Below are 25,948 nucleotides of genomic sequence, written 5' to 3' on the forward strand. Positions count from 1 at the left end.
AAAAGAAATAAAGAAGGGTCCCTGGAGCCGTGGCCAGGTTGCGTGTTTCTGCCAGAACTGAGAGGAGGACGTGGGAGGTTTCCCAGAAAAGCTGCTTAGGGAAGGACGCTCCTAGAGTTTCTGTCTTCCAGAAGGTGTGGGTGTGTGGCGGCGGCTGTGACCCGCCAGCAGAAGTACGCCCCACACCCTGGGATCGCACCCGGGGCCCAGTCCCTCGGCTCACCGCCGACCTTCCGGATGGGGTTAAAGCAGGCGCCGTGCCGCCCAGAGGTCAGCGGCCTGGGAGGAAGCGGCGCGATGCAGGTCGGCTTCAGGATCTACGCGGGGAGGAGGGGCCGGGGCGGGGCCGGGGCGGGGCCGGGGCGGGGCCTGGTGTCTCCCGCCCGGAAGCGCGCCGGCGGGAACCCGGGCGCGGAGATCGCTGACGGGCGCTGGGGTGTGCGCCCCGCGGGAGGCAGGTACTCGCCGGGCGCGGGCGCGTTGGGGGCGGCAAGGGCGTTCGTTGCGGGAGGGCGGGACTGTGCGCGGCCCCGATGCTCGGGCATCTCGAACCTGTCTCGGCGCTGCGAACGCCGGGGAAGGGCGAGAGTGCCCTTTCTGAGCTTGGGCCCGCCCCCCACGCGGTCTGAACCCTCCCTAGCGGGCAAAGGTGTGAACTGGGAAGGGCGGGACCAGGGGTCACGGGTTAGGGTTCGGCCCGCAGCACCTGGAACAGCCCAGTGGCTCACACCTCAGGTCCTTGTTCTTCCGGGGGCTTCTCTGACCTGTGGGTGGAGGCCTCCCCTCAAAACTGATGAGTGTGAAGGTTGAAAGTGGACTCAACCCCAGAGCAGGGCAGCCTGGATGACCTGACAGGTGCGGAATCACTTGCTTAGATTTCCAGAACTAGGACTTGAAGTGTCACTCCCCACTACCTCCAGCAGGTGTCCCTGGCAGGGTCTCCCTGCCTGGTACTCCTCCCAGCCAGGCATATTCCCTAAGCCCTTTCCAGAAATGATCCAGGCTCCAGGGCTGCAGAGTGACCACAGGGTCTCCCCTCCTCTGTCCAGCCCTGGTCCTGGCCTCAGGGCTCCCCTGGTAAGAAGGAGGGGCCCATCCCCCACTCCTGCGCACTGTTCTCCCTTCCTCTGCAGCCTCCCTGGGCCCTGCCTGATCAAGCCTGCCTGCATGCTAGGACATGTCTGGCCCCCAGGAACTGTTGGTGGGTGATGGCTGCAGTGGTGGAGGGGCTGGAGCCCGAGGCCACTGCAGCTGCTGCAGAAGATGCTGCCGGAGATGCTGCGGAGGCTGTGGTTGCAGGGTCCAGGGTGCCTGCGCTCCTGGCTGGGAACCGACTAAGCTTCGACCTATGTGCTGGGGGCTGCCACCAGCTGCTGCACCTGTGTGCCCAGCAGTCCCCTCAGCTGCTGCAGGTGGAATTCTTGCGACTGAGCACTCACGAGGACCCTCAGCTGCTGGAAGCCACCCTGGCCCTGGTGCCTTGGAGTCTGCCCCACCTCCGCTCCCTGGTACTCAAAGGTGAGCCCCACCCATTCCTGACTCTGTCCATATCTCTAGCTTCGCCCTGCCACTGCTGGGTCCTCAAAGGCAAACCTTGACCCCAACCCCAGCTCCAGGCCTTGCCTCCCTGTTCCGAACGTATGAACTCTTGTCCTACTCCTGGTCCCCATCGTAAGCCCTTTCCCCCTCTTTTCCCAAGGTGAGGCTGGCTGTGTCCCAGCTCCCATACCCTGAAGCTACCCATGGGGTCTCTGGGCAGACCCCAGTGTGGATGTTGCTCCAGGGGTAGGTCATAGTGTGGCTGTAAGCTGAGATAAACCAGTGGTCCCACCCTGCTCCCTGCATCTGCTGGCACTCTTCCAGTGTCCCTATCTGGTGGGAGTGGAAGAGGGAAGTCTGTGGCTCTCAAGCAGCTCTTTTCTCTGGCCAACCTGGGACCTGAGACCCTGGCTCTGAGGGCCACATCCGCTTCCCCCTCTTCCCAGGAGGGCAGTGCCGGGATGCACTGGGTGCCTGCATCCATGGTGCCCTGACCACTCTGCCTGCTGGCCTGAGTGGCCTGGCCCGCCTGGCCCACCTGGACCTCAGCTTCAACAGCCTGGAGACACTGCCAGGCTGTGTCCTGCAGATGCAAGGCCTGGATGCTCTCCTGCTGTCTCACAACCACCTCTCAGAGCTGCCAGGGGCCCTGGGGGCCCTCCCATCCCTCACCTTCCTCACCGTGACACACAATTGCCTGCAAACACTGCCCACAGCACTGGGGACCCTTTCTACCCTACAGCGCCTGGATCTCTCTAAGAACCTTTTGGACACTCTGCCCCCGGAGATTGGAGGCCTGAGCAGCCTCAGTGAGCTCAATCTGGCCTCCAACCGGCTGCAGAGCCTCCCAGCCTCCCTTGGTGAGTAGCGGCTGCAGCCCCTGGGCTCATGGGTAGCTTCCCTCAGCCTCTGGCTGAGCTCTGCCTTCAGCTGGGCCCCTACATACGGTTGGCCTACGGCTGCTTCCTTGGCATCCGTCACAACCCCAGCCCCACGCTCCCTGTGCAGCCCTCTGAGCTTGCCCCATGCAGGGCGGCCTGAGACAACTTCTGGAAGGCTGCAGCATGACCGTCCTGGTGCTGAGGGCTAGGGATGGCCCTGAGTGGTCCTCTGCCCACCCTAAGCCAATGCCTGCCTCCAGCGGGGTTGCGGTCCTTGCGGCTTCTTGTCCTGCACAGCAACCTCCTGGCCTCAGTGCCTGCTGGCTTGGCCCGCCTCCCACTGCTTGCCCGGCTTGACCTGAGGGACAACCGGCTCCGGGATGTGCCCCCTGAGCTACTAGACGCCCCCTTTGTGCGCCTGCAGGGGAACCCCCTGGGCGAGCCCTTGTCAGAACCCTCGAGTCCCCCAGGTAGGCTTGGTGCCAGGGAGGGGCAGGCCATGATACAACGTAGGCACCATCTTGATGACATGTCTGTCCCTTCCACAGGGATATCCCCTGTTCTGGAAATGCCCAGACTGTTCCTGACCTCAGATTTGGACAGGTATGGGCTGGGATGAGGGAGAGCTGGAGTAATGTCTGTCCACCAGTCCCCTTGTCCCTGCCCCAGGGCATTAGACTCTGACACACGGCCCTTCTGGGTCTGGTCTGACACCCACCCTTTCCTCATACAGCTTCCCTGTGACTCCCCAAGGCTGCTCTGTGACCCTAGCCTGTGGTGTCCGCCTGCAGTTCCCAGCAGGGGCCACCACTACTCCCATCACTGTCCACTATCGGCTGTTGTTGCCAGAGCCAGGCCTTGTCCACCTGGGTCCTCACGATGCCCTGCTCAGCGGTGTCCTGGAGCTGCAACCACATAGGGTGGCCTTCCAGCAGGCATGGCCGGCTTGGGGCGGGGGGCAGGTGTGGAGGCCCTAGGCTTGGCCCCAGCCTCACACCACCCTTGCCTGGCAGGATGTGGGCCTCTGGCTATTGTTTGTTCCCCCACGGGCCCGGCGTTGTCGTGAGGTAGTGGTCAGGACATGCACTGACAATAGCTGGGATGACCTGGAGACCCACCTGAAGGAAGAGACACCCAAGGTGAAGCCCGCCCAGGCCTGCAGGGGGCGTGCCCCATACACCCCTGCCCACCCGCCCCCAATCTGTCTGACAGCTTTGCCCTAACCCCTTCTCCCCCCACTGGCCCCATCCCAGAGGCTCTGGGCTCACTGCCAGGTGCCCCACTTCTCCTGGTTCCTTGTGGTTTCACGCCCTGTATCCAATGCCTGTCTGGTGACAACAGAGGGGACGCTGCTTTGCTCTTCTGGTCATCCTGGGGTCAAAGTCACCTTCCCCCCTGGGGCCACTGAGGAGCCTCGTCGAGTTTCCATGCAGGTATGGCCAGTACAGCACAGAAGGTGGCGAGTGGAGCCTCAGCTCACAACTGGGTGCTCAGACTGTCTGTTTGCCCCAGGTGGTGCACATGGCTAGCCGGGAGCTGCAAGCTCTCCTTGGGGAGCCAGAGGCTGCAGTGAGCCCTCTGCTGTGCCTCTCTCAGAGTGGTCCCCCCAGCTTCCTCCAGCCAGTCACTGTGCAGCTGCCTCTGCCCTCTGGCGTCACAGGTGAGAGGTGGCCCCATGATGTACTTGGACCTGTGCGCATAATGTATGGAGGACAGTGCTTGGAGGGGGAAGCCTTAGACTACTGCCCCCTCCTGTCCCCAGGCCTCAGTCTGGACCGCTCTTGCCTGCACCTGTTATACTGGGCGCCCCCTGCAGTCACCTGGGATGACATCACTGCTCAGGTGGTGCTGGAGCTCACGCACCTGTATGCTCGCTTCCAGGTCACACACTTCTCCTGGTTAGTATTCACCCAGCTCCCTCAGTCCCCATCCTCACTTGGTACAGCTCCCCTCATCCCCAGCCCCACCAGGTACTGGCTCTGGTACACCACCAAGACCTGCGTAGGGGGCCTGGCACGCAAGGCCTGGGAGCGGCTGCGGCTACACCGCGTGAACCTCATTGCCCTGCAGCGGCGGCGGGACCCTGAGCAGGTCCTGCTCCAGTGCCTGCCCCAAAACAAGGTGAAGGCCAGAGGGCAGGGTGTGACCTAGAGGCTGGGTGGGTGCAGGACTGGGCTCTGAGCAGCATGGGTGCCCTAGGTGGATGCCACCCTTCAGCGGCTGCTAGAGAGGTATCGAGGCCCTGAGCCCTCTGACACTGTGGAGATGTTTGAGGGCGAGAAGTTCTTTGCAGCCTTTGAGCGGGGCATCTACGTGGATGCTGGTAGGCTTCTGGGTCCTGGAGTGGGAGCCTCACAGCTGCCCCTGGCCCTTCCACTGAGCCCATCGCCCACCCCCAGATCGCCCAGACTGCGTGGAGGGCAGGATCTGCTTTGTCTTCTACTCTCACCTGAAGAATGTGAAGGAGGTCTATGTGACCACCACGCTGGACAGGGAGGCTCAAGCTGTGCGGGGCCAGGTGGGCCAGTGGGGTAGGGCCCTCTGGGTTGCCTGAGCAGGGGCCAGAGCTCTGAACTCTGCTTGATCCCCCTCAGGTGTCCTTCTACCGGGGCACAGTGCCCGTGCAGGTGCCTGAGGAGGCTGAGGCTGCCCGGCGGAAGAAGGGCACCAATACCCTGTGGATGGCCACTCTGCTCATCAAGCTACCGGTGGGACTGGGGGCAGTGGGGCAGGGTGTGGGTGGGACAGAGGCCCAGGGGCGAATTCAGCAGGGTCACTGCATTTCCTCCTTCCAACAGAGGCTGCGAGGGTCTGAGGGGCATGGGTGGGGGGCCAGCCCCTCTTTGGCACCTCTGAACCTGGGCGATGCTGAGAATGGCTTCCTGACCCAGAGCAACCTGCTGAGTGTGGCTGGGCGCCTGGGTGTAGACTGGCCAGCCGTGGCCCTGCACCTGGGTGTGCCCTACCGTGAGCTGCAACGAATCCGGCACAACTTCCGGTGAGCCTTCCACTGCCCTCCCTGTGCCTGCCTTAGGGCTGGGCCCTGGGTGCCCAGAGGGTCCCACTTGATGCTGGCAGAAGTTTCATCCAGAGGAGTTCGAAGCAGGGCAAACACCAGGCTGGAAAGGAAGGGTCTGGCCACAGCTGGCCCAAGGCTGGAGGGAGTGAGGCTCTGAGTGTGATGGGTGGTCCTGAGCAGGTGGGCAGGCGGCTCCATTCATAATTCCCCTCCCAGGGATGACCTGGATGGGCAGATACGCCATATGCTCTTCTCCTGGGCTGAACGCCAGGCCGGGCAGCCAGGAGCCGTGGGGCTCCTGGTGCAGGCCCTGGAGCAGAGTGACCGGCAGGATGTAGCTGAAGAGGTTCGGGCAGTCTTGGAGCTTGGCCGCCGCAAGTACCAAGATGGCATCCGACGCACAGGCTTGGTTCCGGAGGACCCTGCTCTGCCCAGCCCATCGGCTCCACAGTCCCCAGAGCCTGCCCAGGCCTAGGCCCCACAGACTTTGGGCTGGTCCCGGATATGCCCTGGCCAATGGGCAGAGCCCCCCACCTTCAAACCTCATTAATGTGTGGGGATAGCATCCCCCATGGGCAGCAAACATGCACTTTCTCCTGTGTCCTGTCTCGAAGCTTGGTTTATTTGCTGATGGGACAGGCTGGAGGGAGGCAGGGAGGGAGGCCCAGCCTCAGGCAGACTTCCTGCAGCCCTGGCTCCTGCCTCTCTTCTCACCATGCCTGGGACCTCTGCTGGTCCTGGTCTTCCCAGGAAGCGGGATGAGGTGGTGCTACTAAGTAGCTGTGAGTAAGCTGCAGCGTGGGTAGATACAAAGTCATCTGCGCCGCTGAAGTGCGCCTCCATTTTGGCCACCAGCACTTGGTTGGCTGTTTCCACTGAGCACCTAGGGTCTGCCCCAGAGACTCCCACCTCCCCAAGACCCCCACGTCCACCTGCTCCCTTCCACGTGTCTCCAGTATCTGGAGACCAAAGAAGGGCCCTGGGGACGCAGGCTTAGCCTCTGCACCGTGCGCAGGTCCCCCACCCTGCGGTCCCACAGACCTGGTCTCTGGTCAGTGGGTGGGGATGGCGCGGGGCGGTGGCCTGGCTGGGCGCAGTAGCCGTGGCGGCCAGGAGGGGGAGCCGAAGCCCAGGCCGGGGGCGGAGCGCGCGCGGCGCCGAGCGGACGCGCCTCCCCGGCTAGGTGCTGGCTGGGCGCGCGGCACGGCGGGGAGGCGAGCGCGGCGGCGGCGGCAGAACGCGGTGAGTGCCCACCTGGCGGCTCCCTTCTGCTGTGCTCACTGGAGCGGCTGACCTACGGGGCCGAGGGGTGACGCGGCGGCCCGGGGAGGTGACAGCTGCCCGGATAGGGTGGCTTCCGCGGGGCCGGGACCAGCAGATGCTCTGACCCGCTGCTGCCCGGGTGTGGGAGGCCGTGCTCGGCCCCAGCGGTGCCGAGAGCGCTCCCCGCGCACACGTGTCCCCGCGGGTGGGTGTCGGGGCCCTAGGAGAGAAGCCAGGCTGTTGGGGATGCACACGTGGGGCCTCATCGGACATGTATGGACACGTGCATGGCCAGAGTCTCAGTCTCCAGGCTGGGGACAGCACAGCAGGGGCCCGAGGCGGCCTTGGAGCGGAGGGAGCGGCCCCCAACCTGCTTCCTCTTTGTCCACCGCCGCGCAGTTAGAGACTCTGGGACCCTCCAGCAGCGGGACTGAAAGCACCGCTCCAAGAGGAAGGAGCCTGGGGTTGGAGTGGGGCGTCGGGAGCCAATCCCAGACTCTGGCCTCACCCCCATCACCTTCCTTGGAGGAGGAGGAGCTGGGCGGCCTCAGTGTGGGCGATTTTAATCTTGCAGGTTAGGGAGCAGTAGGGTGCCCCCGTGGGGTGGTCCCTGTGGGCTCTTCTCTCTCCCCAGCCTGCCCGTGGCCTCAGTTTACCTGAGTGGGAGAAGGGACAGTGAGCACTACCCTGGGGCCTCAGTGGCATGGCTGCAGGTTTCTATGACAACATCTGCGCAGGGTGGGGGGAGCCTGGCCCTCTATCTCATAGCAAGGGGTGGGTGCTGCCCTGTGAGGACAGGAAAAAGGAGTTCAGGGTGCAGAGGCCCCCCTTCCCATTTTTTGCCCGGGTAGGCCCCTGTCTGTCCTCAGCCGCTGTTCTGGCCTGCAGTGTGTGACGTAGGACCTCTAGGCCTGCATCTCTTTCTGAGACCAGCAGTCTTTTCCCCACCTGGGATGGTCCGTGTAACTTGTAGGCCTGGGCAGCCCCCTCACCCTAAACAGGAGGCAGGGTCTGGGGAGGAAAGGGGTTGCTCAGAAAGGCAGGACTCAGTTTCTGCAGGGCAGGGGTGACCCCAGGTAGCAGAGAGCTGTGTGTGGAAAATGGGGTGGTGAGTGGTGCTCATAGATCAGGTAGACATTCAGAGGTCAGTCCTTTACCACCGGCTGGGGCAGGGAGAGGTGAAGCCTTGGGTGTGGTGGGTGGTGGGGGCATAGGGTTCTAGGAGTGCCAGCTCCCATACCCTCTGGACTACCAGCTCATCAGGGCCTGTGGGTGGCAACCAGTGGCCTCTAGGACCCAGCGACCTTTTCTCAGTCATTCTCAGTCTGGACAAACATACCTTTTTGTGCCCTAGCTTGAGGTTCTTTTGATAAGTACTTGCCTGTAACGTACAAAGAGGTCCCACAGAACATGAGTGGGTGTCAGCCCATCTTTGCCCACAGCACCGGATTCCTTATGCAGGTACATACAAGGTGCCTGGACACAGAAAGAGGCCCACCCAAAGGGTGTCAGGCTGCAGACCAGAATCCACCAGGTAGCTGAGGTCTCCGTGGGGGTGGCAGTCAGGCCTTGCTGCAGCAGCCTGCGTCAGACCCATCCCCCAGCCCCACTCCCTGGTGCTCAGGGCCATGCCCTGTCCCCCTGAAGCTGTCTCACCCACTCTCCCAGAGCTGCAGGAGGCCCCAGCTTGCCCAAAGTGAAAGAGAAAGTCGCCGCCCCTCAGGCCCGCCCCGCCCAGCCCTGTGGCCAATCCCCGGGCCTCACCTCCTCCCAGCAGCTTTGCTGCCTCCTGAGCCGCTTGCTGGAGTCCTGGAGGAGCCTGATCCTGAGTACCTGGGGTGAGCAGGACCAGAAAGTAGGGCGGTGGCGGGGAGCCCCCGGAAAGCCAAGGTGAAGGTCACAGGTCCTCCAGGAGACCATAGGCAGGAGCCAACTGTGTGACCCTGGACAGCAGTGCTGTGGGTATGAGCCCGTGACAGCTGGCCTCTGAGGGGCCGCGAGGAGGGCGGGCATGGGGACCAGGACCTGGGAAACCCCCTCCTGGTTCATTTTTTATGGCTGTGCCCCATGGGAGGCCCTTGTGCCTGGCTCTGATTCCACAGCCCTACCCCTACTAGGAGAGTCCCCTTCTTCCCTCACCCTGTAGTGGATGGGGGTGCCAACCACAGGGGCTTCAGAAGGTCAGCCATCCCCACACACTCCTGAGGCTCCGCTAGATCCCTGTGGTCTGTGTGATTGAGGCTGGTGGGGCATGGGGGAGAGGGTGGAGATGGGCAGAGGGTAGTGGTGGGTTTGGTGCTTCTCTGTGGGGAAGTCTCTGCAGCTCTGGAGTGGGGCTGGGTCCATCTGGGCAGCTGAGAGCTGAGCCTAGGAGGTGAGGGATCTTGGATCATCTGAGAGAAGCCAGTGAGGAGACTCCAGCCCCCATCTGAAGAGGGCAGGTGCAGTTACCCCTGCCTGAGGATGGGGGGATGGTCACCCCAGCCCAGCCCAGGGTCGAAGTGCTCCAGCAGGCCACCTGCCTCTGCGCTGCCCCCAGTGGTGCCTGGCCCTTTAAAAGCCTGAGCTCTCCCGGTGCACGTGAGCATGAGCAAGTGTGAGCTGGGAGGAGCTGGTGGGGGGGCTTGAGGGGAAAGCGGGTGGTCCCTGGGATGTGGGGGATGGCAGGCGTCTCATGCGCCAGTCAGCGATGGCTCCAGTCTGCAGCCAGGGTCTGGAGGCTTATTCTGGTTTGTCTTATCCTCCACTGATTGCTGTTCCCTCACCTTCCAGGACAGAGTGGTGGCTGAGCCTGGAAATTCCCTGGAAGGTGGAGGATCACCCTCTGCCCTCAATCCCACCCTCCTTCTGCACTGCCTCCCCCAACACCACCTGTATCCACACTGTCTGGCTCTTACCTGGGGATCGAGTTAAATGGCTGATAAGCAGATCAGGTTGGACTTCAGTCTTGGTTGCATATTCGTTCCCCACCCCAACCTATGGTCCAGGAAGCAGATCCTGACCACCACCTCTCCACCTGCCCACAGCCTGCCAGCCAAGCTCATCAATGGTGGCATCGCTGGGTTGATCGGGGTAACCTGTGTGTTCCCCATTGACCTGGCTAAGACAAGGCTGCAGAACCAGCAGAATGGCCAGCGCATGTACACCAGCATGTGAGTGTGCTCATGTGATGTGGGGGTGGGGTGAGGCTTACACCTCTGAGCTATCCTCCTGTGGCCCCCCCACGTGACAAAAGGAGACACTGAAAGGCTGGGGAGTCCTGGGAGAAAGCCCATTCTCATCAGGCCTGGGGTCACTGCTGAGCTTAGGACTTGGCCTTTTCTGTCACCCCTGGACAATCCAGAGACCCCGGTCCCCGGGCAGGGAAGGGGCTGACCCTTCTGCACTGACCTCCATCTGCACTGAGGAAAGAGAATGGCCCCACTGGTGCCCAGCTCACCCTGTCCCCTTGGCTGCAGGTCTGACTGTCTCATCAAGACCATCCGCTCCGAGGGCTACTTCGGCATGTACCGGGGTGAGGCTCGGGAGGGGGCAGGTCTGGGTAGCAGCCGTGAGAAGCCTCACTGGGGAGGCAAGTGGGGGCGTGCAGCAGCAGGGCAGCCAGCCTGAGCCTGCTGTGTAAGTGTGAATGTGTCTAGTGGTGGCTGGCTGCACCCTTGCTGAGGGGCTGGGCTGAATCTCTGGGTGGATGGCATGCTCTCTCCATCCCCACTAATGCCAGTGCTTGGTGTGGTTGGATACTGCAGAGGTTCCATGTTTTTATTGGTGGCTACAGCCTCCTTCCTTGCCTTCTGGGATAGGCAGTACCCATCTGTGCCTGGAGGTAGGGGGTAGGGGGGGCGGAGATAACTGCAAAGCAGCTTAGCAAACAATCTGCAAGCCTGGATCTGGCCAGAAGCTGCACAGTCCTGAACCCTCGGTGCTGAAATAGGGGCTCTCCACAGGCTCCCCTGAGCACTGATCCACACTTGAACACCTCTCTCTGTCCCCCCTTCCCCTACAAACACTTCCTGTTCCCTGGGGAGGACCACCCAAGGACTCCGGGGCTCTGATCCCCACTGGCTTGGTAGCTAGGTGAGACCTGTTTCCCTGGAATCAGAGACAGATGGAGGCAGAGTGTGAGGATTATGGGGAGGAGGAGAGAAGGCCTGGAGGAGGCGGAGGCATTGCCCCTGTCCCCGCCCAGTCCCCGCCCTGCCTGGCACAAACCAGGGCCCAAATGTGGGTGAGAGGGCAGGAGGCACCAGCCAAGCTGTCACTGGGGAAGCAAGTGCTAGCTGGGAGCTAGGTCTGGAGCCAGGCCACTGAGTACGTGTACCCCCACTGACCTGCCTGTGTTCCCCCAGGCCCACCTGACCCCCGTGTGCCCCCACAGGAGCCGCTGTGAACCTGACCCTCGTCACCCCTGAGAAGGCCATCAAGCTGGCAGCCAATGACTTCTTCCGCCATCAGCTCTCTAAGGACGGGTCAGGGGCTTAACCTGCCTAACTGCTGGCCCCAGGCCATGAGGGGGAGGGGCCTGTGGCAAACACCTGAGTGGTCCTTCCTTGGGCTCCAGACAAAGACTGGAGGCCAGCCCAGCCCGCTGGCTCCTACCTGGGGCCCCCTGGGGACTCTGCCCACCCTCAGACCCCTGGCTTAAGCTTCCACCCCCCGCTTCTCTCCTGGGGAAGAGCAGAGCAGATGCTGAGTGGGCTCTGCTCCCAGCAATCCTTGGCCCTCACACACTGCCCACCATCCTACATAGCCCAGGATATGACCCACCATCTTCTCCATCACTCGAGAGCAGAGCATTCAAGACTGTACAATTCTTCTTCTTTTTTTTTTTTTTTGTAGAGAGAGTCTCACTTTATGGCCCTTGGTAGAGTGCCGTGGCCTCACACAGCTCACAGCAACCTCCAACTCCTGGGCTTAAGTGATTCTCTTGCCTCAGCCTCCCGAGTAGCTGGGACTACAGGCGCCCACCACAATGCCCGGCTATTTTTTGGTTGCAGTTTGGCCAGGGCCGGGTTTGAACCCATCACCCTTGGTATATGGGGCCAGCGCCTTACGACTGAGCCACATGCGCCGCCCTACAATTCTTTTTTTTTGGTGGGAAGATGGCCCTGCTTCCCTTCTCAGGCCCTTGCCTGTTGGGCCATCTGTCCATGGGGCTGGTGGTTGCCTATTGCCCGAGGACCTGAGTCTGTGGGGGCTGTAGCCCCATAGTGCCGTGTCTGTCTCCACCTTTCCATTCCCCTCTGCACCCAGACATGGCAGGTGGGAGGTTCCTGTTTCCCCATCTTACCATGGTACCTGCCCCACCTCAGGCAGAAGCTGACCCTACTTAAGGAGATGCTGGCTGGCTGTGGGGCTGGCACCTGCCAGGTGATTGTGACCACCCCCATGGAAATGCTGAAGATCCAGCTGCAGGATGCAGGCCGCATTGGTGAGGGCAGGGCCATGGGCTGGGCCGGGGCAAGGGCTGGACCCCACTCCACCCGTGCCCCTGCCTCACCCCAGGAGGGAGACACAGCAGCCTATTTTTCCACAGCTGCCCAGAAGAAGATCCTGGCTGCCCACGGTCAGCTGTCAGCCCAGGGGGGTGCCCAGGCCTCTGTAGAGGCTCCGACCACTCCCAGGCCAACGGCCACACAGCTGACCCGAGATCTGCTGCGGAGCCATGGCATTGCTGGCCTCTACAAGGGACTTGGGGCCACGCTGCTCAGGTGGGAGGCACTGGAGGGCAGGAGGAGGCCAGCCAGCCCGCCCGCCCAGCACCTGCCAATCTCCATGGCCACCTCCCTCCCCACAGGGATGTCCCCTTCTCCATTGTCTACTTCCCACTGTTTGCCAACCTAAACCAGCTGGGCCGCCCAGCCTCTGAGGAGAAGTCGCCCTTCTATGTGTCCTTCCTAGCTGGCTGTGTGGCAGGCAGTACAGCTGCTGTGGCCGTCAACCCCTGTGATGGTCAGTGCCCCTGTCTGGGCTCAGGTTGGGGCTGGGGCCGAGGAGATGGGCAGTGAGTGGGGGTTCACACACTGACGTGTGCCCTGCAGTGGTGAAGACACGGCTGCAGTCACTTCAGCGTGGTATCAACGAGGACACCTACTCGGGGTTTCTGGACTGTGCCAGGTGAGTGGGGTCCCCGGTGTGGGGGCAGGGGAGCTGGGCCCCAGTTCTGATTCTCCTCTGCTCCACAGGAAGATCCTGCGGCATGAGGGCCCCTCCGCCTTCCTGAAGGGCGCCTACTGCCGTGCCCTGGTCATCGCGCCGCTCTTTGGCATTGCCCAGGTGGTCTATTTCTTGGGCATTGCAGAGTCCCTGCTGGGGCTGCTGCAGGACCCCAGGGCTTGAGCCTGCACCTCCTATACCCTGGCCAGCCGGGCAGGGCCAGTGTGAAGCCAGGCAGGATGGCCTGCCCGGGACTGAGTGAGGGGAGACCTTTCTAGCCTTCCCCTATCGGCAGGGGGGCATGCGGGATCCATGTGGGTGGTGTGCACCAGGCCTTGGTGGGGCCCTGCCTACACCATTGGGATCAATGTCTTATTTATGTAGAAAATGCAGAAATCTTTACATTCCTCAAGCCAGCCCCTGTCCCAATCCTGCCTTGGCCTGAACACTCCCAGGGACAGAGCTGGTCTCTGGGCTGGGGGCCCAGGGCCTTGGCTGGGCAGGCTGAACCTCCCCTAGGCCACTGTCTCTGAGGCTGTCCCAGTCCACAGAGGGGACCTGCCCAAATCTATTTATTGATTCTGCAGTGCCCAACTGGCTTTCCAGTCCTTCTCTTCCTGCCTTGGCAGGATCTGACTGCCTCCCCTCCAGCCTTGCAGAAGGCCTGAGGGTCTTCCGCCCCCGTGTTGATGTGGGAATCCTAAGCAAGGGATTACACTGAGGTCTGACTCCCAAGGCTGGCAGGCCCCTCAGCCCCAGCCCAGGCCGAGGCTCACATGCGTTGTGTGGGTCTATGTATGTACACCTCAAAAGGACCAGGTCATGACCCCCTGCCCTCCATGGGCTTTGCCCCTCAAGAATGGGGCCGTGGGGCTCTGCCCTTCCCCACTGGCCAGGCGCCTCCTGTGCCTATGTGCTGGGCACACCCAGGCTCTCTGCTGACCCCGTCCAGAACTTCTACAGCCTGGCCCCTCTTGCTGCACCTCTGAGACCCCACCTCTTGTGTGAGATTAGCCAGGGTGCAGGGCAGGCATGAGGACCAATATTGAGTCTGGGGGCACCTACCCTGCTTGGGTGGGCAGGAACTGCCCCCAGTCCTCCAGAGGCCTGCCCTCCTCTCTGAGCCTCTACATCAGGCCCCTGACCACACTTCGAAGCTCCGTCCTCAGCACCCCCACCCATCAGTGTCAGTGACACAGGTTCTCCCTCCCCATCCCCTGGCCATGTGATCGTGTTAGTGATTGATCCTGACAGTGCTGGTGCTGTGTCCCCAAAACCAGGCCTCTCCACAGAGGCTCCTACCCAGTGACACTACCTGGGGCTCAGGCCTGGGCCCCCCAGCTCACGGTTGTTCCTGGGAGTTGCCCCCTCCCATCACATGTGTACCTTGGAAGCTGCTGCTGCTTACAGAATTATATTTTTTTTCTTTCAAAGAGTTTTAAGAGTTGTAACTTTTTGTGTCTTGTCATGTAAGAGAATAAATAAATATTCTAAGTAGATGCCTTTTCTCTGGGACTCTGGGGGTGGAGGAAACAGGGCCCATCTTCCAGTAAACAGCTGCCCTCCTTAAGCAGGGCCTAGGGTCACCGCCACCGAGGGGCCCTGGATGCGGTGGGGGAAGGCAGCCTCGGGCTCTCTCCTGCCCCTCCTTCCAGACCTGGGGCGGGCGGGGCCAGGCAAGCCGGGCGGAGCTTGATGCTCCCTGCACCAGAGCGGTGCACTGTGGGAAAATCCGGGCTCGGAGTCGGTACGCAGCCGCCGCGCGCTGCCGTCCCGCGGAGGAAGCGCGAGGCAGGAGGCCCGAAGGACCGCGTTAAGGAGGAGAACGTAAGGCGGGGAGGTCCGGGCCGGCGGGCCAGGTTTGGGGGGGCAAAGTGGTGGTTCCCTACCTAGCCTTGAAGGTCACGGGAATGAGGGGCCTCTTACCCCTCCCCCCCTTCCCTGGCACAGCGGCTCTGGGAAGAGGAAGGAGGCACAGGGAGTGGGGAGGTCAACATCGTGTGAACCAAAAATAAAGGAGAGGGAGCAGACCACCTGGCCTTTGCAAACGACTACCAGCAGCTGGGACCCCCTCCAGAACTGCAGGGGTGAAGAGGCTGCTGGGGTTCCCTGAGAATCCGCTGGGCCTCTCACCAGGACACCTTTATCCCGGTGTGACCTTCCAGTGACCTTCAGGGTGGTCAGTGCATGGCCTGGCATGGGGAATGTAGGCCGGAACATAGGCTTCAGCCTCCCAAGCTGGCTTCCTCTCCCTGTGGGGGTTTCTCAGTGGGTAGTAACAGGTCTTCAGGGTTAGTGCCTCAGGACTCTCCCCTTCCCCTCCGGGGATGCTGAGACTCAGGCACCATCCAGCCAGCGAGGTGTGTGGCCACCTAGGCCCAGGCCAGGGACCCTTTTTGCTCACAGAGGTGAGCACAGTCTTGGGCCCTGAAAGGACTACCTGCCCTTGAGCTGGACCAGGAGCACCGGGTCTGAAGAGTGGTGCTGAGGTTAGGGAGGGGCAGATAGCTGAGGAAGTGGCCCAGACATGCCTGGCTTCTGCAGCCTCCTGAGAGTCTCCAGTTTTATCACATCTGGGTCTTCCTGGTCATCGTGGCCTTGGGCCCATGCCCATCCCTGCAGCTACCTGAGAGCCTAGACCCTGCCTGCCTCCCCCTGCTCCTCCTCTTCTTGGACCTGGGCCAGGTCACAGCCCCAGCCAGGAGTCTCAGCATCCACTTCTGTGAAAGAAGAGCTCTCCAGAGAAGGGCACATGGTCAGTTCTGCCCATTGTGGCTCTGCTCACCTCCCTGTGACTGAATACTCCCCTCCAGGCCTCAGGGCCACCTTATCCCAGGCAAGCACATGCCTGGGGAAGACTGTTTTACAGATGGAGAAACTGAGGCTGCTGGCTGGTCTCATCTGGCCCTCTGCCCCTTCCACCCACTCTGGGCCCACAGCCCCTGCCCCTGTGACTGGAGGGGCTTCTCGGGCAGTGGCTGTCCACAGATGGTGGCCAGGCCCTATAGATAAGGGTCTTAGGCCCACAGGAGGCTCCTGGGAGTCCAGAGAACTGGGCAGGTGGAAACGGGGTCAAGGTAGTTCAGGCTGGACAGACGGGGTCCTCAGCCCTCGCCACAGCCTTGCTTGTGTCTCCCTCCAGGCATATATAATGCCCAGGGGTGAGCTGTCCTGAGCTATTGTCCAGCGACCAGCCTGTCCCACACGGCTGCACCCAGCCTGCCAACACCACCCACCATGGAGTCCAGAGGGAAGTCGGCCAGCAGCCCCAAGCCCGACACCAAGGTGCCCCAGACCACTGCCGAGACCAAGTTCCCCCCAGCTCCTGATGGGAAAGTCCCCTCGACCAAGCCTGCGAAAAAGGAGACCCCGGCAGAGAAACAGGAGCAGACGGCAGCCCCCAAGAAGACCACAGCCAAGGCAGACCCCGCCCTTCTCAACAACCACAGCAACCTGAAGCCCGCCCCCACAGCCCCCACAGGGGCCCCTAGCAGTCCTGATGCAACCCCAGAGCCCAAGGGTCCTGGGGATGGAGCAGAAGAGAATGAGGCTGTCAACAGGGGCCCTGAGGGTCCCGGGGGCCAAGGTCCCTGGCCATGTGAGAACTTGAACCTTCTACTGGTGGCTGGTGGGGTGGCTGTGGCAGCCATAGCCCTAATTCTTGGTGTGGCTTTCCTGACCCGGAAAAAATAATGCCTGGTGGCCAGGTGGGGGCACAGAGCCACTCTTGTACAGGCCTGAGGAAGCTAGTGCATGCATAGTCACCCCTACCCATCCACACATACGCACATCCCTTATAGAAATCCATCTGTCCCACACATACAGTGGAGAGGGACACTGAGCCCACCCCTGCTGACGCAGTTCTGGGGGCTATGGGGCAGGACAGGGTAGAGCTCCAGCATCGGGCAAAGGGTGGGGTCCTCAGAGTCCTGTGTGTGTCCATGCGTGCCTGTCCTGAGACCCCAGTGATTCTGGGGAGCTTTCCAGCAGCGGCACCCAGGAGGAGCCCACCCCCAGGCTGGTCTCTGAAGTGGGGGTGGGGAGTGTGGGAATGGGTTCTGGCTCAGCCCCTGCCCTCATGGGATATTAAAGGGCATGGTAACTCCACTTTCCCCATTTCTGCTCTTTCTGTGCCCCTGGGGGGGGGGGTTGTCTGTGCGCCAATGCAGTGGGACTGGCCGCAGGTTGGTGATTACCTTGGCAGAGCCTTGGTGTCCTCCACCCACCGCCGGTGCCCCAGCTGGAGGAAAGACAGTGGGAGGCCAGACCTGGGAGCCCCAGAGCTCCCCTTTCCCAGATTATGCTCCAGGACACCACCCAGGCCTGGGACCTGGCCCCAGAGCCTTGACCATCCTATAGCTTCTGAGGGCCTGAAAGTGGGGTGACTGGGAAAGGCCCTGCCCCGTGGCTGTGCCTGCCCAGAGCCCCCAGAATGCCCCCTCCCACCTGCACCCAGCATTCTCTGAGTCCAACAAGCGTATAAATGCAATAAAGGTAGAGTAGAGTCGCTGGGGGTGACTGTCGCACACCGCCCACTGCCCCATAGTGCCTGTAGGGAGCCTCCCACACAGCCCTCTTTTAGCACATCTGGCCCCAGCTTGGCCCTGGGCATGGTGGCAGCAGAAATGCTCCTGGAAGGTGGTGGTGGGCACTGTGAGAACAGGACCTACCCTCACCTGGCCAGTGGCCACAGGTACCCTGGCCTGAGTGGAGGCTGAGTCTGAAATAAACTCTGTTGTCTAAAGGCTGGGCTTGTGTCCTCACCTGCATGTGGCTGGGAGAGGCATGGGGGTGGGTGGGTCAAAGGTCCATATCCCCAGGCTTTCAAAGGATGGGATGGAGGCCCAGATCCCCCTGACTTGCCCCCACCCCCGCCACGTCCATGCCCTTGATCCTGGTGGGGTCTACTAATAGCTCTCTCAAATCCTGCTCCATCCCAGATACCCCTTCTTGGCCTTCCTGGGCACTGTGACCACGGATGGACACCCAGGGGCTGCAGGACCCACCCCAGGCTTGGGCTGTTGGCCACAATACATGAGGCAGGGGCAGCCAGGATGGGCTAAAGGGAGGTGCCCCCTCAGTGACCTCTGTCTCAGTCCCCTCTGCACTGAGTTCACCATTCCTGGAGGGGCAGAAGAGACAGTGACTGGTCACCTCTTCTCCAAGGCTGCCTGAGCTGTTGAGAGGGCCTGGGAGGAACAAGGCCAGGGTTGTCCTTTGATGTCTGTCATCTTGGGACCTTGACCCTACCACAGGGGCAGCTGAGGTCAGCAGTTCTATCTGGCTAGTGGCATACAGCCACCCCTCCCTGCAACCCTTCTGGGTACCATGCCTGCCAGAGCCTCAGTTCCAGTTCGTGAACCCATATTTCAGGCCTAGAACAATATGGACAGCCCAGTGGCATCTGTGGCTCAAGGAGTAGGGCACTGGCCCCATATACCAGAGGTGGCAGGTGCAAACCTGGCCCCGGCCAAAAACTGCAACAACAACAACAACAAAACAATATGGACAGCCTCATGGGGTGTAAACATCCTGGGTGGACCCTTCTGCCCCTGCCCAGACTGCTGTCCTGGTCCCATGCAGGGGAAACTGCTGAGGAGATGTTGCCCACACCTACAGCTCTCAGCACACCTGCCACCTGCCCACAGGTCCCAGGACCACCGCCCTGCTGCCTGGTCCTGCCCTCTAGTGCCCAATCCCATTCTCTCCATTCTGTGACTTGTACATTAAAAGAAATAAACCCAGGGCGGCGCCTGTGGCTCAGTGGGTAAGGCGCTGGCCCCATATACCGGGGGTGGCGGGTTCAAGCCCGGCCCCGGCCAAACTGCAACGAAAAAATTAGCCGGGCGTTGTGGTGGGCGCCTGTAGTCCCAGCTACTCGGGAAGCTGAGGCAAGAGAATCGCTTAAGCCCAGGAGTTGGAGGTTGCTGTGAGCTGTGTGAGGCCACGGCACTCTACCGAGGGCCATAAAGTGAGACTCTGTCTCTACAAAAAAAAAAAAAAAAAAGAAGGGCGGTACCTGTGGCTCAAGGAGTAGGGCGCCAGTCCCATATCCCGGAGATGGCGGGTTCAAACCTAGCCCCAGCCAAAAACCACAAAAAAAAAAAAAAGAAAGAAAGAAATAAACCCAGCAAGAGAATCACCTAAGCTCAAGGATTTGGATTTGGAGGTTGCTGTGAGCTGTGACATGACAGCACTCTACAGAGGAATAATAAGTGAGACTCTGTCTCAAAAAAAAAAATAAAGCTACTTGGGAGATGGAATGGAGGCAGGAGAATTGCTTGAGCCCAGGAGTTGGAGGTTGCTGTGAGCTGTGATGCCATTGCACTCTACCCAGGGTGACAGCTTGAGGCTCTGTGTCAAAAAAAAAAAAAAAAAGAAAAGAAAAGAAACAAACCCAGACCAGGCACAGTGGCTCACACCTGTAATCCCAGCACTCTGGGAGGCTGAGGTTGGTGGATCCTCTGACTTCACAGGTTGAAGACCAACCTGAGCCAAAGTGAGACCCCCATCTCTAAAAATACCCAGGCATTGTGGCAGGCGCCTATAGTCCCAGCTACTCAGGAGGCTGAGACAAGAGAATTGCTTGAGCCCAAGTGTTTGAGGTTGCTGTGAGCTGTGACACCACAGCATTCTACAGAGGGTGACAAAGTGAGACTCTGTCTCAAACAAACCAACCAACCAACCAACCCATAATTCAATGGACCTGGGGAAGGGACTGAGCTGACTGAGAATGGGGCTGCTATCTGGAAGCACGGGACTTGGCCTTTTCATGCTGTGATGGGACACTTTACTGACCGTGCCACCTCCCTATATTTATCAATTAAAGGGCATTTAAGTTGTTCCAAAATGATTGCAAGTTTAAACTCATCAGGAATGAACATACTTGTAAAGCCTCTTCTGGATTTATGGGTATAGGATGCATGTCCTTTTCTGTTTGTTTTACTGTGATAAACAGTACATAGACATGGCCATCTTAGCTGGGTGTGGTGGCTCTCGCTTGTAACCCCTGCACTCTGGGAAGCCGAGGCAGGTGGATCACCTGAGCTCAGGAGTTTGAGACCAGCCTGAGTGAGAGTGAGACCAGAGGTGGCGCCTGTGGCTCAAGGTGTAGGGCACCGGTCCCATATGCCAGAGGTGGTGGGTTCAAACCCAGCCCTGGCCAATAACCAAAAAAAAAAAAGAAAAAAAAAACAAACAAACAACAAAAAGAGAGTGAGACCAGGCTCTTTCTTGGTATGTCCTCTCTTGGCCAGTGTATAAAAACATAGCCAGGGCTCAGCACCTGTGGCTTAAGCGGCTAAGGCGCCAGCCACATACACCTGAGCTGGCGGATTCGAATCCAGCCCAGGCCGCCAAATGACAATGATGGCTGCAACCAAAAACAAAAGCCAGGCGTTGTGGCAAGCACCTGTAGTCCCAGCTACTTGGGAGGCCGAGGCAGGAGAATTGCTTGAGCCCATGAATTGGAGGATGCTGTGAGCTGTGATGCCATAGCACTCTACCCAAGGCAACACCTTGAGGCTCTGTCTCAAAAAGAAAAAAAAAAAAAAAACATAGCCGGGTATTGTGGCAGGCACCAGCTGCTTGGAAGTATGAGGTAAGAGAATAGCTTGAGCCCCAGAGTTTGAGGTTGCTGTGAGCTGTAACATTACAGCACTCTACCAAGGGTGACATAGTGAGACCATGTTAGCCATTTTTTCTTTCTTTCTTTCTTTTTTTTTTGAGACAGAGTCTCAAGCTGTGGCCCTGGGTAGAGTGCTGTAGCATCACAGCTCACAGCAACCTCAAACTCTTGGGCTCAAGTGGTCCTCTTGTCTCAGCCTCCCAAGTAGCTGGGACTACAGGCGCCTGCCACAATGCCTGGCTACTTTTTTGTTGCAGTTGTCATTGTTGTTTAGCTGGCCCAGGCAGGTTTGAACCCACCAGCCCCGCTCAGTGTAGGTGGCCAGCACTCTACCTACTGAGCCTCAGGCGCCACCCATGTTAGACATTTTCAAGTGCACGGTTCAGTGGCACTAAGTTCATTCACAATGTTGTGCAGCTGTCACCACCCGCCATCTCCAGACCTTTCTCATCATCCCAAACAGAAGCTCTGTCCCATGAAACACCAGACCCCTGACCACTCTGTCTCTGTGGGAATCTGACAATTGCAGGACCTCCGATCAGGGATCACAGGGTCCCTGTCCTCCGCGGACTGGCTGTCTCCTATTCTGTTCAGCAAGTGTCTTCAAGGCTTGTCTGCTCTGCAGCACAGGTGAGACCCTTTTGTTTTGTTTTGGGGTTTTTTTTAGAGACGGAGTCTCACAAGTCTCCCTCTGTCACCCAGGCTGGAGTGCAGTGGCATCATCAAAGTTGACTACAACCTTGAACTCCTGGGCTCAAGTGATCAGATCCTCTTGCTTCAGCCTCCTGCGCAGCTGGGAGCACAGGTAGCACCACGTCCAGCTGGTTTGATAGAGATGGGGTCTCATCTTGCTATGTTGCTCAGGATGGTCTCAGCTCCTGGGCTCAAGCCATCCTCCCCACTCGCCCGCCCAAAGTTCTGGGATTACACTGTCCAGCCCCTGTTAAGCTGGATTTGCCAACCCCTTTCTTCAGCCTCTTGGCTTCCTCTGACTCTGGAGGTGGGTGTGCCTGGACCTGCTTAGCACAGAGCATTTGCTGAGCCGGCCAAGAGAGGACATACCAAGAAATGGACAAAAAGGCGGCACCTGTGGCTCAGTGGGTAGGGCACCGCCCCCATATATCATATATTGAGGGTGGTGGGTTCAAACCCAACCTGGCTAAACTGCAACAACAAAAAAATGGACAAAAGGATCCAGGGAGACCCTGGGTGGATGGGAAGAATCAACTTCTGGCTTCTAGAGTCTATGCACTTGTGTGTTCAAGATGCTCGAAAACACCAGCGAGTTTAGAGCAATTGTCAGCTGAAGGCTGTTCACCACACTGCCATAAGGGAATCATGATCAGGGGCAGCGGCTGTGCCTCTGTGGGCTGCCTGGGCACTTAAAGTGCTTTCATCTTGCTGAAGACAACAGCTTACAGTTCATGTGGCAAACTTCACCTTTGTTCCAGATACTTTTCCTGGCAATGTTGTCTTAAAGCCCAGTAAGGGCCCGGGGTGATGGCTCACATCTGTAATCCTGGCACTCTAGGAGGCTGAGGCGAGTGGATTGCTTGAACTCAGGAATTCCAGACCAGCCTGAGCAAGAGCGAGACCCCATCTCTAAAAAACAGCCAGGCGTGTGGCAGGCGCCTGCTGTTCCAGCTACTCGAGAGGCTGAGGCAAGAGAATCACTTGAGCCCAAGAGTTTGAGGTTGCTGTGAGCTATGATGCCACACTCTACTGAGGATGACAAAGTGAGACTCTGTCTCTGAAAAAAAAATTTTTTTTTTTTTTGGTTTATTTTTTGTGAGACAGAGTCTCACCTTGTCGCCCTGCTAGAGTGCTGTGACATCACAGCTCACAGCAACTTCAAATTCTTGGGCTCAAGCGATCCTCCTATGCCTCAATCTCCCCAATTACTGGGACTACAGCCACTCACTATAATGCAGGGCCAATTTTTCTGTTTTAGTAGAGATGGGATCTCATTCTTGCTCAGGTTAGTCTTGGAACTCCTGAGCTCCAGGGATCCTCCAGCCTCGGCCTCCCAGAGTGCTAGGATTTCAGGCGTCAGCCACCTCACCACTCCTGCCCTGTAGGTGGGTTTAAAGATTCTTCAGCTGATATTTGGCTAAAAGAATTAGACTTTGTTTAAAAGACCAGGAGTCAGAGAAAAGGAATGCCGAGATAAGGTCTGTTAATCAGAGACAAACTATGGAACTATGGAAATTGACCAGACCTTGGTGGTTTGTTATGTGTCTTGAGGACCCGCAGGTATGTCTTGCATAGCCCCAGGCCTGGTAATGAGTCTCAAAGGACATCTCTGAGAAGGCAGGGTCGTGTGATAAGGCCTGTCTGACCTTTCTCTTAGCCAGCAACTCAGTTTTAGGAGATCCCATTGCCCAAGAAGGGGGTTCAGTCAGTCAGTCGCTGGGATGGGGCTCATGATTTTAGTTTAATTCACAGATCTCACTGAAAATAGAGTTAACACTGTAATTACATCTGTAATCAAAACTATTAGATATAAGAAATGACTCTAAAGCCAGGCACAGTGCCTCACGCCTGTAATCCTAACACTATGGGAAGCCAAGGCAGGTAGATTGCTTGAGCTCAGGAGTTTGAGACCAGCCTGAGCAAGAGCAAGATCCCATCTCTCTCTCTTCCTTTTTTTTTTTGAGGCAGTCTCAAGCTGTTTCCCTGGGGGTGGCGCCTGTGGCTCAAAGGAGTAGGGTGCTGGCCCCATATGCCGGAGGTGGCGGGTTCAAACCCAGCCCTGGCCAAAAACTGCAAACAAACAAACAAAAAAAACAAGCTGTCTCCCTGGGTAGAGTGCCATGGTGTCATCATAACACACAGCAACCTCCAGAGAGCCTCTTGCCTCAGTTTTTCTATTTTTAGTAGAGACAGGGTCTTGCTTTTGCTCAGAACTCATTCCACTCGCCTCTGCCTCCCAGAGTGCTGGGATTACAGGCGTGAGCCACTTCACATCGTATGTTGCTGGGCCAGGACTGTGACGGATGGCGACTTAATAAGTATAAACTTTGGCTCAGCGCCTGTGGCTCAAGCGGCTAAGGTGCTAGTCACATACACATGAGCTGGTGGGTTCGAATCCAGCCCGGGCCCGCCAAACAACAATGATGGCTGCAACCAAGGAACCCAAATCCTTTTTCCCCTAGTAAGGGTAAAATGGTCTGGGGATGGAGAAGTTCCTGCAACAGAGACAGAAGATGTAAAGGTTGGAAGGTCAGGGAGCAGTGACTCTTGCCTGTAATCACAGCACTCTGGGAGGCCAAGGCGGGAGACCAACGGATCCCTTGAACTCAGGAGTTTGAGAACCCATCTCTACTAAAAATATAAAAACAAGCCAGGCATAATGGCAGGAGCTGTAGTCCCAGTTACTTGGGTAGCTGAGGCAGGAGGATCTCTTGAGCCTAGGACTTTGAGGTTGCTGTGAGCTATGACACCACTACACTCTACCCACGACAGAATGAGACTCTGTCTCAAAAAAAAAAACAAAAAATGGTAAGGGGCGGCACCTGTGGCTCAAAGGAGTAGGGCGCCGGCCCCATTTGCTGGAGGTGGCGAGTTCAAACCCAGCGCCAGCCAAACACTGAAAAAAAAGAAAAGAAAAAAAGTAAGATTATGAAGTTACAATGTTTAAACAGGCTTTAACATAAAGAGTAATTGTGTCTCATTTACCTAAATGTTTTACAAAAGCGGATGCTGTGTCTGACTGGGGAGCATTCCTCCTTCTAGCATTGTAAACAGAAGGCGCACACACCTGCCCTTTGAGCACCATTAACTAGACCTGTTACCTGGGAGCTGCACAGGAAGCAGGGAGACTGCTCTGCCCAGAGTGCAGTCAGAGCTGCAGTGCTGGTAAGGCACTCTCCCATGACTCTGCAGTGCTGGTGGGGACGCTCTCCCAGCAGCCCTCCGGAGTGTTCACAGGCTCACAAGAGCCAGTGCCCCCTCCCAAGGATGAGGACTGGGACCTTGAACATAGAATGTCCACCTGGGGGGCGGTGCCTGTGGCTCAAGGGAGTAGGGCACTGGCCCCATATGCTGGTGGGTAGGGCATCAGCCACATACACCTGGGCTGGCAGGTTCAAACCAGGCCTGGGCCTGCTAAACAGCAATGACAACTGCAACAAAAAAATTGCCAAGGGTTGTAGCAGGCACCTGCAGTACCAGCTACTTGGGAGGCTGAGGCAAGAGCATCGTTTAAGCCCAAAAGTTTGAGGTTGCTGTGAGCTATGATGCCACTGCACTGCACTCTATGGTGGTTGACAGCTTGAGACTCTGTCTAAAAAAAAAATGTCCACCTGGAGGCATTTCCTATCTTCTGGGACATTGACCGAAGCATCCCCTATGAAGGAAGGGCTCAAAATGATATTGACACCTGACATACCCATGATGCCCACAGTGGGGATGAGGAGCTCCACAGTAGAGTGGAATAAGGAGGGGACACAAGCGGGGACGTGCTGCTGATGGAGAGGGTCCTGCCACCAGTCAGTGTCAGTCAATATGCAGAGATAGGGACAGATCCACCCAACTTAGTCAGCAGGCCAGGATTCTGAAGAACAATCAGAGTAGCCTCTCCAAGACTGTTCTGATTTTCCATTTCCAACTTTACAGCTTCATACATTTGAGTTCAAAGTGAAGACCATTTTAACCCTTATCTTAAATAATAATTGGCAGAACCCATGAGCCATAGTAAAGAATAATCAGTATAACTCGTGATCTAAAATAACATAACTGGGGCTCAGCACATGTGGCTCAAGCAGTTAAGGCGCCAGCCACATACACCTGAGCTGGCAGGTTTGAATCCAGCCCGGGGGCTGCCAAACAACAATGAAGGCTGCAACTAAAAAATAGCGGGGCACTGTGGCAGGTGCCTGTAGTCCCAGCTACTTGGGAGGCAGAGGCAGGAGACTCTCTTGAGCCCAGGAGTTTGAGGTTGCTGAGCTGTGATGCCATGGCACTCTACCCAGGGTGACAGCTTGAGGCTCTGTCTCACAAAAAAATAAAAAAAAACATAACTGGCCGGGCACAGTGGCTCATCCCTGTAGTCCCTGTACTCTGAAGCCGGGTGGATTGCCTGAGCTCATAGGTTGAAGACCAGCTAGAGCCAGAGCAAGACCTCATCTCTAAAAATAGCCAGGCGTTGTGGTGGGCACCTGTAGTTCCAGCTACTCAGGAGGCTGAGGCAAGAGAAGTGATTGAGCCCAAGAGTTTGAGATGCTAAGATGCCAGGGCACTCTACCAGGGGCGAGAAAGTGAGACTCTGTCTCAAAACAAACAAAACATGTAAAAAAAACATTCTACTTCAAAAGTTAATCTCCTAAATCAATCCATCCAAACTACTCAAGTTAGGCATCTGGGAGCTAAATCTACAAAACAGTAAGAATGGGAGACTGGGTCAAGGTCTGGCAGGACCTAAGCTGACCAGACCAGCTGTGTCTGCCCTAGCTTGACAGATTCCAT

General features: G+C 58.4%; 3 protein-coding genes across 21 annotated transcripts; all 3 read left to right on the plus strand.

The window, feature by feature from the left end:
• Positions 1-398: 398 nt before the first annotated feature.
• Positions 399-6,040, plus strand: PIDD1 (p53-induced death domain protein 1). Of its 8 annotated transcripts, XM_053562733.1 has the most exons (16): positions 770-855; positions 1,134-1,518; positions 1,986-2,399; positions 2,681-2,890; positions 2,969-3,023; positions 3,154-3,355; positions 3,434-3,559; positions 3,674-3,853; positions 3,933-4,080; positions 4,183-4,318; positions 4,391-4,541; positions 4,620-4,743; positions 4,820-4,938; positions 5,015-5,128; positions 5,219-5,418; positions 5,656-6,040. In XM_053562733.1, exons 2-16 carry the CDS (start codon positions 1,209-1,211, stop codon positions 5,912-5,914), a joined length of 2,748 nt encoding a protein of 915 aa, XP_053418708.1. In that variant the 5' UTR covers positions 770-855; positions 1,134-1,208; the 3' UTR covers positions 5,915-6,040. The 8 variants fall into 8 exon arrangements, with proteins under 8 accessions (XP_053418706.1, XP_053418708.1, XP_053418705.1 ...); XM_053562731.1 differs by lacking the exon at positions 770-855 and adding an exon at positions 399-458 and having other exon boundaries at positions 4,183-4,541; XM_053562730.1 differs by having other exon boundaries at positions 4,183-4,541.
• A 2-nt stretch (positions 6,041-6,042) lies between these two features.
• Positions 6,043-14,354, plus strand: SLC25A22 (solute carrier family 25 member 22). Of its 12 annotated transcripts, none has more exons than XM_053562749.1 (10): positions 6,580-6,681; positions 9,475-9,635; positions 9,729-9,854; positions 10,161-10,216; positions 11,078-11,168; positions 12,012-12,130; positions 12,236-12,410; positions 12,497-12,651; positions 12,741-12,816; positions 12,885-14,354. In XM_053562749.1, the coding sequence occupies exons 2-10, from the start codon at positions 9,616-9,618 to the stop codon at positions 13,036-13,038; spliced, it is 972 nt and encodes a 323-aa protein (XP_053418724.1). In that variant the 5' UTR covers positions 6,580-6,681; positions 9,475-9,615; the 3' UTR covers positions 13,039-14,354. The 12 variants fall into 12 exon arrangements, 10 of the variants coding, with proteins under 10 accessions (XP_053418724.1, XP_053418718.1, XP_053418719.1 ...); XM_053562743.1 differs by having other exon boundaries at positions 6,605-6,681; positions 8,480-9,635; XM_053562744.1 differs by having other exon boundaries at positions 6,639-6,681; positions 8,477-9,635.
• Positions 14,355-14,533: 179 nt separating this feature from the next.
• CEND1 (cell cycle exit and neuronal differentiation 1) lies at positions 14,534-17,602 on the plus strand. The gene is made up of 2 exons (XM_053562750.1): positions 14,534-14,682; positions 15,998-17,602. Exon 2 carries the CDS (start codon positions 16,093-16,095, stop codon positions 16,546-16,548), a length of 456 nt encoding a protein of 151 aa, XP_053418725.1. The 5' UTR covers positions 14,534-14,682; positions 15,998-16,092; the 3' UTR covers positions 16,549-17,602.
• Positions 17,603-25,948: the final 8,346 nt, after the last annotated feature.

The sequence above is a fragment of the Nycticebus coucang genome, chromosome 14, assembly GCF_027406575.1.
Source record: "Nycticebus coucang isolate mNycCou1 chromosome 14, mNycCou1.pri, whole genome shotgun sequence".
Taxonomy (NCBI): domain Eukaryota; kingdom Metazoa; phylum Chordata; class Mammalia; order Primates; family Lorisidae; genus Nycticebus; species Nycticebus coucang.